The sequence below is a fragment of the Phalaenopsis equestris genome, unplaced genomic scaffold (genome assembly GCF_001263595.1).
Source record: "Phalaenopsis equestris unplaced genomic scaffold, ASM126359v1 Scaffold000224, whole genome shotgun sequence".
NCBI lineage: Eukaryota > Viridiplantae > Streptophyta > Magnoliopsida > Asparagales > Orchidaceae > Phalaenopsis > Phalaenopsis equestris.
The window spans coordinates 2935346-2946876 of NW_018164666.1; the positions used below are offsets into that span (position 1 = coordinate 2935346).

The 11531-nt window shown below is 34.2% G+C and overlaps 1 protein-coding gene across 1 annotated transcript in view; it reads right to left on the bottom strand.

Moving 5' to 3' along the window:
- Positions 1 to 7262, bottom strand: part of LOC110023429 (NADP-dependent glyceraldehyde-3-phosphate dehydrogenase) — a 35456-nt gene extending 28194 nt beyond the window's left edge. The window contains exons 1-2 of the mRNA XM_020722843.1: positions 6899 to 7262; positions 6617 to 6810 (exon numbers count right to left, since the gene is read on the bottom strand). Of these exons, the coding sequence (XP_020578502.1) occupies positions 6617 to 6810; positions 6899 to 7043 (339 nt within the window). The 5' untranslated portion in view covers positions 7044 to 7262. The remainder of the gene's footprint in view (positions 1 to 6616; positions 6811 to 6898) is intronic.
- Between the last annotated feature and the right edge of the window lie 4269 nt (positions 7263 to 11531).

An 11531-nucleotide genomic window follows, 5' to 3' on the forward strand; every position in this document is an offset into this window, starting at 1 on the left:
AACCTTGAATTCTTGAAGACTAGAACCATTGATCATTATCGAGAGTTTTCTCAAGTGACTCCCGTCATTTGGGATGTAATTAACTATAGGGGCTTGCCTCTATAGGGAACTTGGAACCCAGGTAAAATAAACCCTATTTAATCTTTGTATTAGATAGGGGAATTTGTCGGTCATATATAAAAGGTTCGCAGACTAAATGGATGTCACAAATCTCGTAGTTTGCAGGATTGGGTCTATCGCCGAGGTCTACACTTATCTTTCGGGAAGGTGTAGTATTCGCGGTATCAGGCACGATTATGCAAACTATTAGACTAATGAGATCCATTGGGTCTCATTTTTTTTTTAAAAATTAAAACACCTACTTTCAAAACCCAAACTATATATATCTTTTATATTTAAATTAAATTTCAAAAATTATTTTTTATAGTTCATATTTTCGAATCTATATCTATCGAAAAAGTTGACCGACAACCACACATAAAAATCAACCATAATCCCTCTTATAAATAAGGCAGAATTAAGACATACTAATAAAACATAAAAAATGATTTATTTATCCTCTTTTACAAATAAACCTCTAATACAATAATCTCCACCTCATATCTCATTTCCAGATACATGGGAGATGACCAAACTACGCTTCAACACCAAAATGATTGCACTAAAATGGTTGCCTATGTAACCCCTCCCGAAGGGATCAAGTCTCGCATAGTTCTTCAATATTCTCGAATAAACTATTAATCATGAGTTCAAATGTTCACCAAACTCATGCGGTATGTGAACTTCTAGCCTTTTTTGACCTTTGCGAGTAGGGGTGTGAGTTAAGCCTACTCGTGTGCCGACACGAGCTCGGCTCGATAAGTGGCTCAGAACTGAACATGATGATTTATAAAATTCACTCCAAGCCTCTAATACAACAATTGTTAAATAAGAGATGAGCTCAAATGTTACAACTCCATGCATAAAAATCAATCACAATCCCTTTTATAAATAAGAGATGATTAAGGCTTAATGATAAAAAAAAAACATATGTAGCTCATTTTACAAATAAGCCTCTAATACAATAATTTTAACCGAGACTGTCATTATTTATGATACAAATGTTCTTTTTTTCTTTTTACCAAGACACATACAACGAAGATTTAAGCAAAATTATGAATTTATCAAATTCAAAGCGGTTAGGAGTTATGATAGGAAATAATTTATTCTTATAAATAAACTATAAATAAATTATTTCCTTAGAATTAATGAGATATTTGTTTTTCTATTTTACGTTATTTCTTATATCTCCTAATAATTAATATGAATTAATTATTGGAGATGTCAGATGTTACACTCTTTATCATTCCCTTTTATTATTTTTCCTATTATAAGATTCTTGTAAGGTTATTTATAACTCATTTCATATCAATGAAATATTGAGTATTTCACCACATTATTCTGAGTTTTAACATGGTATCAAAGCAAACACGATTCTGAGTCTTACCATCTCCTCTTCCACGCCAAAACCTTATCTATCTTCTTTCTAAGCCAAAATACATGGCAGACAAAACGCAAAATTCAGTAAAGTCTGAATCTAGCAAATTCGATAATCCGAACGACCCATTTTATCTTCACTACTCAGATCAACCCGGTTTCGTGCTTGTTACACAGTCGCTGAATGGAGAAAACAACAATTCCTAGAGTCGTGTCATGTTGATGGCTCTCAACATAAAAAATAAAGAAGGTTTTGTCAACGGCACCATCAAAGAACCACCAGAGATGTCCACCGCAGAACTTCAACAATGGAGGCGCTGCAACAACCTTGTCAAGACATGGTTGTTTAATTCAATTGCAAAAGACATTGGAGCAAGTATAATATACAACGAGAGTGCCCATGAAATCTGGCTCGATTTTTCTCGTACCAACAACGTTCATATTTTCCATGTCGAAGAAGCCATCATGATTGCAAGTAAGGCGATATGACAGTTGGAGCTTATTACACCAAGCTCAAAGGCCTATGGGACGAACGTAACGCCCTCCATAACATTCCTAAATGCACATGTGGTGTCATGAAGGAAGTGATGCAGTTTCAGCAAAACCAGAAAACCATGAAATTCCTCATGGGACTTAATGAAACATGCACTAGTATAAGAGGACAAATTTTGCTCATGGATCCCCTTTCCAATGTCAGCAAGGCACATTCTCTCGTGTTCCAAGAGGAAAAGCAGCGCGGCATGAACAATGTAAATACGCCGTAGCCGAAAGCTTCAGCTTTTGCCGTGAAGAATAATGCACGAAAACCAGAGAATGTTTTCACGCAAAAAAAATCATCATTTAAAGTGTGTAAAATGTAACAAAATTGGGCATACCTCAGACACGTGTCGAGCACATCTCAAATGCGATTATTGTGGATGACAGGGATGCACCATCAATGACTGTAGGAAGCTGTAAAGGACTAATCCAACGAGCAATGAATCTGAACGAAAAAAATTTGCTCCCAAAGCCAACCATACGGATACCAATACATCGACGAGTCCCGACGAGTCCTGCACCATTCTTCACCCTTACAACCGAACAATATCAAAGCCTCATATCACAACTTGCAGAGAACAAATCTAACTAGATGGCTAATCATGTTGGCAGTACATCAACCATGAGTGATATCTCAGGTAAAATCTTTTGTGCCTCTATTTTTGACAAAGAAATAAACTGGATTCTTGCACAGGAGCCGCGGATCACATGGTATATTCAGCCAACTTACTACAAAATCCAGTGTCATCAATCAAAAAGTTCACTTGTCTAACGGGGCTACTACAACTGTCTCACACATAGGCAACATCTATTTTGCTGACTTTATTCTACAAAATATTTTATGTGTCCCCTCCTTTAAATTAAATCTAATTTCCATTAGCAAATTTGTGTTTGATTCACAATGTCTTGTCATTTTTAATAACTACACTTGTGTGCTACAGGACCAACAATCGAGGAAGATGATTGGGATGGAAACTAAAAGATGATGACTCTACTACCTTGATACTCCACAAAAGAGCAAGTACAATGTTGCTATTTCACCATCCCCAAATCTCTGACATAAACGTTTAGGTCACCCATCAAATAAAGTTTCCAACTTGTTTCCTTTTCCAATTATAGACAAGAAAATTTGTAATGTTTTTGATTGTTTAATTTGTCCATTGACTAAGCAAACTCGTTTATCTTTTCAAACAAGTTTCATTAGCTTAAAAACATCTTTTGAATTAATTCATGTTGACATTTGGGGAGGATATCGAGTTTCTTCAATCACATGAGCGCGGTATTTTCTCACAATTTTTTATGATTATACTTGATGCACATGGACTTATTTGATGAACCATAATCAAATACACATTCATACATCATCAAGTTCATAAACCTCGTTGAAACACAATTCAATCTAATAGTCAAAATCATTCGAAGTGATAATGGTCCTGAATTCATATTGAGGAATATTGAATTGAGGAATCTCTATCTCGACAAAGGCATCATTCACCGATTAAGTTGTGTCTCCACTCCGTAACAAAATGGTGTAGCCAAAAGAAAGCATCGTCACTTACTCAACATAGCCCGAGCCATATTGTTTCAAGCTAATTTACCCAAATAATTTTGGGGAGATGCAATCCTAACTACCACCTACCTAATCAACCGAACACCAACACCCCTTCCCTAAGGAAACTCCTTTTAAAATGCTCTTCCAAACAAAACCCACATATGGTCATTTGCGCGTGTTTAGGTGTCTTTGTTTTGCCTCAACACATCATCAGCGACCAAACAAGTTTGATCCCAGAGCCATTCAATTTCTTTTCTTAGGGTATCCATACGTGCAAAAGGGATATAGAGTCTATGACCTTTCAACTGGGAAGGTTTTTGTATCACGAGATGTTAGTTTCCATGAAAACATTTTTTGTTCCCCTTCTTTCGCTACAGATAAGGGCTCAATTCTGTACTTCACCACTCACATCGACATGCCTTCATTCGATGAATTACCTCAAGAAAATATTTCATCTTCTCAAGACAACAAAATCCCCTCTCAAGAGACTACTTCACCTTCAAATTTATTCTCAGAACAACCTAACAATCTCAGAACAACCTACAACTCTAGACCAACAAATACCATCATCACGACCAATAAGAACAACAAAAACGTCTAGCTATTTGCGCGAGTATCATGTTGGTATTTTTATTCCCTCAAGACACCCCCCAACATCGAACTCTGTGTTGGCCAAAACCACAGGTACCTTCTATCCATTAACTGACGACTTGTCATATGTTAGATTGTCACCTAAACATCGTGCTTTTACCACCGCCCTTTCAATTGAAAAAAAGAGTCAAGCACCTTTGTAGAAGCCGCTCGTAATCCAAAGTGACAGGTTGTTATGCAAGAAGAACTTGATGCACTCGATGTCAATGACACATGGTCCCTTGCACCATTACCGCCTGGAAAGTGGCCAATTGAATGCAAATGAGTATACAAAATCAAACTTAGTGCAGATGGGACTGTTGAACGCTACAAGGCGAGATTAGTGGCAAAAGGGTATAATCAAATTGAAGGGCTAGATTACCAGGAAGGAATACCAGGAAACCTTTGTCCCGGTTGCAAAGCTTGTAACTGTTCGTCTACTTCTTGCGTTAGCTTCAACCAAGCAATGACATATTCACCAACTAGATGTCAACAATGTTTTCTAGCATGGGGATCTCGACGAAGACGTATATATGTCACTACCTCCTGACCTCGGACGAAAGGTGGAGACTCGAGTTTGTAAACTCCACAAATCATTATATGGTTTCAAACAAGCTTCACGACAATGGTTCATCAAGCTTTCCACCGCTCTAAAGCAAGCCAATTTTATGCAATCAAAGGTGGACTATTTTTTGTTTGTCCGATCACAGAATGGTAAATTCATCGTCCTTCTTATATATGTAGATGATGTCATCATTACAGGGAACGACTTACAAGAAATCAGACATGTCAAAATATTCTTGAAGAACCAATTCAAATTAAAGGACCTTGGACAATTGAAATATTTCCTTGGTATTGAGGTTGCGCGATCCCAAAAGGGTATTGTGTTTTCACAGCGAAAGTATGCTCTTGAAATACTCGAGGATGTTGGGTACCTCGGTGCAAAACCAGCCACTTTCCCTATGAAACAAAACTTATACATTAGCAAATCAGAGAAAGAATATGTCAGTGATCTATCATCATATCGAAGACTAGTTGGGAGATTAATCTACTTTACTATCACACGTCCGACTTGACATATGCAGTTCATGTCTTAAGTCAATTTATGGACAAACCACGAGTGTCACATTTAGAAGCAGCCCATCGCATTCTACGTTACATAAAACAAACAGCAGGACAAGCAATTTTCCTCTGAGTAGAAAGCTCAACCCAACTAAATATCTTTTGTGATGCAGATTAGGCTAAATATCATGACACTCGAAGATCAATTACTGGGTATTGTATTTTCCTTGGGAGTTCATTAATTTCTTGGAAAACCAAGAAACATACCACAATATCACGCTCTAGTGCAGAAGTTGAATATCGGTCCATGAACACTACCTGCTGCGAGATTATTTGGTTAAGAACAATTCTGCAAGATTTGGGAATCATGCATTCACATCCTGTCAATTTATTTTGTGATAACCAAGCAGCATTTCACATCGTCTCGAACCCGGTATACCATGAGCGAACAAAGCACGTCGAGATTGATTGTCATTTAATACAGGAGAAGGTTTAAAAAGGAATAATAAAGTTGACTCATGTGTCTACTTTAGAACAGCCAGCGGATGTTTTCACAAAACCACTAAACTCTTCTCAGTTATCGATAATATTCAGCAAGTTAGAAATTATTAACATACATTCCAAACTTGAGGGGGAATGTTAGGAGTTATGATAGGAAATAATTTATTCCTTAAAATTAGAGTTATGATAGGAAATAATTTATTCCTGTAAATAAATTATTTTCTTAGAATTAATGAGATATTTGTTTTTCTTATTTTACGTTATTTCTCATATCTCCTAATAATTAATATGAATTAATTATTTTAGATATCAGGTGTTATACTCTTCCTTTCATATCATTTCCTTTTATTATTTTTCTATTACAAGATTTTTGTAAGGGTTATTTATAACCCCTTTCATATTAATTAAATATTGAGTATTCCACCACATTATTCTGAATTTTAACAAAAGCTAAATTCTAGATTGAACAAATCCTTTCAATAAAAGATTTAAACACCCTCAGGAAGTAGTATTTAAGAATTTAATAAAACTTCTGGTTCACGTCCAAATAATTTTTTTTTTTATTTCAAATCAGATTAAAGCTACATATTAATAGTTTGTTTTTCAAAATTTATCACTTATATAATTTACTTAATCCTTTATCTATAAAATTCACTAAATACAAATTTAGATAAATACTAAATGCTTCCAAACAGCTCATAGAAAGAGACCCAATTAAAGGAGCGATTATTTCGTGCGGAGGGCGCGCAGCTCTCCGATCATCGCGGCTGTGAACATACAGCCGCGATGTGAATAATTAGACCAATTAAAGAGGCCTCGAGCAGAAAAAGAGGGGAAAGCGCTTGCAAGAAGACCGACCTCAGTGACAGCGTCCTTAGCTGGTTTAGCAATCTCCTTCACAAGGCACTCCCCTATGGGCCCCTTATTATCCTTCAATATCGCCGCCGCGCGATGCAACAGCTCCGCCCTCTTCCACAGAGGCGTCCTCGCCCAAGCCTTCTGTGCCGCCTTAGCCCCCTCGATCACCTTGTTCACCTCCTCCTGCGTGCATGCTTCCCCGATTCCCCAATTTCCACCAAAAACAAATCAAAACCCCCGAATCCAAAACCCCCAAATCCCAATCGGAGCTCCGATTCTTACCTTGGACCTTGTATTCGGGCTTCCGTGTAGTCGGATTAATGATCGGAACTGATTTCCCGGAGCTGGATTTCCGCCACTCCCCCTCTGCATAGTACTTGTACACCTCCTCCTCAATAATCTCACTGAAGATCCCCGCACCCGCCATCACTCCCGCAATCTTCAACTGCGGGTCGCCCTCCGACGAAACAAACACCGCCTCTTTATCGCCTCCGGTGACTTCAAGTCTTCTCAGAGAGCATAGATACAGAGCAGTAAGATCGTGAGAATGGAGAGACGATGCATTTTATATGGCGAAGATGAGAGCCACGAGTTGGAAACACTGTGGATAGGCTGCGCCGCGCGGCGCGGTAGATGCGAGTGAACCCACACGAGAACGAAAACAACCCTTCAAAATGCAAATCTCACAGAATATGACGAATATTCGGAAGTTATTAGAAATATGACTGCCAACCGTTTGTTTCTTTAAATATATTTGAAAATTTATTATTATAGTATACTCGTAAAAATAATACAAGATAAAATAGGAGGATTTGCATGCATAACACTTGAAATTTGTGATATTACATATCCTTACACTCAAGCTTCAATATTTACATTATACTCAAATAATTCCTATGTAATTACATACCTAATTACTAACTTCAATTTGTACATGCCTTACACTTTACAATGGATGAAAAAGTTGTATTTCATTTAAAAAAATGTAAATTTTGATATTTTGATGTGATATGAAATATTTGTGTGGTATTAATCATGGACAAAAATCATTTGGTCATATTCTATTGACTAGTTTTAGTAGCATTGTAGATCGTAGATTATGATAATCTTGAATGATGGAATCATATGATCTTGATCGTGTTTCTCATTATTCCCCAAACCATTTACACTAAACAAGATAGTTTTTAATTTATAACTTAGATTGATGTTGCTTTATGCAAACAATTAGTGGCTCAAAGACTTAGGTTTAATTAAGAAAAAAAATTTCTCTTATTTCCAAGAAGGGTAATTAATCATAGAGACTCGTGCCTATGACAATTATTGGAGAACACACAATCCAATCATGATCCTAATGGTGACATTTTACTGCATATATAATGTGCCTCCATGGTTGCACTTAAAAAAAGTTACATGCAATGATGTGACTCATGTCCTCTGTTTGTTATGGTTTAGCCACAAAATGTTTTCATGTCTACTGAAGAAAAAAATAAGTTTTTTGTTGTGAATCTTAACTCATTCTTTCCATCTCAATTTGGTCATAAAATACATACTTGATTCGTTATTTTTTAAGCTATTTATTATAAATATTCGAAGATAAATTTGAATTAACATCCAGTGTCACGATCATGAATAAAGTATCTCCACTTTATTTACTTAAAAATATTTTATCCACAATTAACATTGTTTGACATGCACTCTTAAGGCTTTGAATATAAATACCTCAGGAAAACTAAGAAAGCTTAAAATATCCTTTATCGTGAAATTGAAGATCAATACTTACCCTTAAATATTGACCATAAAGTATATTTAGATAAAATGGTAACTTCTAAAAGAATGCTTCAAGGGTCCCTCTAATATAGATGATAGCTTATTCATGACATTATAAAATTTGTAATATTATAAATTAATGTCATAACTTCTCCTTGCATATGCTATAGTCATATTTTTCCTTATGTTAAGTTTAGTTTCATTGAGCTTCTTATTGATTATATATCCATTGAGTCGTGGTTAAGTTTATTAGTGATCTATTGATCCAACATCAAAAGTACAAATGTGTTGTAAATCATGACTTTTTATTTTGAGTATGTTTAAGTTTTTCAACCTCACTAATGGCAAGTTCTATGAGTACTTCTTAAGTGCAATGGATATATCATAATCTTTAATCAGTTTTTTTTATATTGAATTGAAATTTCTTTATCAATATATATAAATGTTAGTCTCTGTTAACTCATCCTTGCTCTCAAATTCTTGCTTAACTTCAAATAAAATGAGAAAAAATTGATCATGGGCCCCACTATAATAACAATCATTTAATTAGTGGCTTTTTTAAAGCATTAATCCTTGCAAAGTACGAGTTATTCATGTGTTTTATATCACGAATAATCACTTTTAGACCCAAAATGAATGAAGAATTTGAAAACCTCACATGTACAATATTTCTAATAAGCTAAAAGCTTGGATTGTGACCTCTAGTAGACGTTTTAGAATTAAAACTTTCATGAAGTCACTATTATGTACAACATAGATGATGGTCAACTAAGAATGTTGGAAGTCACTGGTTTGTGGATGATAGCTAGGTAATTTTCTTATAAGAAAATGATCAGCATATAGAAAGATGTTCGTTAGATGTGGATGAAAAATTAATGTTGATTTAATGGCATTGGGAAATAATCATTTGAGAACATCAAAATAATTCATATTAATAAAAATAATAAATAATGGTTGGTTGACTTGAGTGGCATCTTTATAGTAGGAAAGATCGTGCAATTAAGAAGACGTGCACTTGCCAAATGTCACGAGTTGAAAATTGTTGTGCATTAGCCATTAGTAGAAGTTGGGCGATATTAGAGATATCAATATTTAAGAGGTGTTGAATAGTTTTGGTTATTCTTTTGCAAAAGGGTATGAGCAATTTAAGAAGATGTATTTGTCAAATATTAGTTATCATTATGATTTAATCAAAACTGAATAAAAATATTAAACTTTTGGCAAATGTGCGATAACAGTTTCTTTTTCTATTAATAGGAGGATATGATAATACATATTAATGGTTGATGGATGTAAGACATTAATCATCAACAAAAATATAATTTTGATTGTTATGGTTGGCTTAGTTTTTCACTTGATAAAAAGTGGAGATTTAAGAAAATATGTACTTAATTTTGATGGTGGACAAAATGTGAGGCATAAGTGGTGGTTTGATGCAAAATCTTGGTTTATGTTAGATATTAAGAAATGACTAATAGAAAATACTAGAAGTAGGGTGATAATGAGTGATTGCTTTGGTTGTTATTTTGATAAGATGGTCAAAAAAGAAAATGAAAAGATGAATCTTAGTAGCTAACAAATGATGATGCTAGCAACAATAGGTGATGTTTAAAAATTGTTGCAAGCGAAGGAGTGACAATGGATGTTGATGTCAATCGTTGGTCAATATTGGGTGATGGACTACATTGGGGATTAGCATTAGTTGATGACTGGCATGGGACAATGGGTAGTCACGAACTTTATAGCTTATTCATTATTAGCATTTCACAACATATTGCAATATTGCCAAAACTTCAAAATTCTCCATGATCTTTTTCAAATTAAGTTTTTATTTGAGTCTTAGTTTTATTATACTTTTTTTATTTCCTTAATTTCATTCACATCAAAATTAAATCTTCATTTCTTTTGGTTTAAATTATTTTGAATTATAAAACAAATACTATAAAAATAAATTTAAAATATCAAATAAATAAATTTATTAAATTATAGTTCAACTTACAACATGTCAATTTGAAAGTGTCTTAATGGTGGAAATTATTGCATGCTAAAATATTCATAATTAAATAAATAGTTTAGATCATATTGCATATAAATTTTACACACAAAAACTACCCACAAAGTGCATGAGATAATATATAATATTTTATGTAAAAAATGATAAGAAAAAAGCCTTGGTTCTTTGCCTAAGTGAAACAATATTATCATACATGTTGAAATTTACATTGATTTACCTTAAATCTATTACTAAAGAAGCTAGGATTAAAATATATGAGCAAAAGGAGTTGTCATCTATGATGGTTTTTTGGAATGATTGTGGTGGTTATGGGTAGTTGGTGGATTGCAACGAATAGTAATGCTAGTCTATGATAGAGATAGTGAGTAGTGTCAAAGAATGAATGATAACTAATACAGTAGGCCCGACAAAGAAAATCAGTAGACAAATCAAGAATTTTTTTTAATAGAGACAAATAAATTAATCTTTGATTAAATTGAATGTTTATTATATAAAACTTCAAAATAGGGTACATTAATACATATCAATTATATACATAATAAATTAGGAGTTCAGTGGTAGTCGATAATTGGTGATGACGGTCATCAATATTGACTAACAATAATTAATAAATGAGTTGTGATGTTTGCTGGAATAAACTGAAAACTAATAATGATGAGGGTCATTAACTAGTGGATTATATGATTGGTGTTGATCATGTAAAAGATTCTAAATACCATATTCGATTTACAAAATTAATTTTTAAATCGATTAGCGGAAACGAGATAGGATCATACATACCTCCAACCATAACTTAAACGAACATAGTCGACACTCACAACTCACACGACAAATTTTCTATTATAGATCTTCTAAGCTTTTCTCACTCACAACCCGATGGTGCAAATAAAATGAAGAGGAGCAAGCTTAAGGACCAAAACAGCAAACATCACATCTAATTTATAGTACTCTGCCCATCACAGAGTTCAATGGATGGGACCACCTTATGGAATGTTACTAAATTCATGTGTTGAACTTAGACACTATATGAACCACATTCTGAAAATTATTTCTCTTAAAAACACCAAAGAATTCCAACGGTTATTGAAATTAATTTGAGAATTTCATTGGGTATTGAAATTAATTTGGGAATTC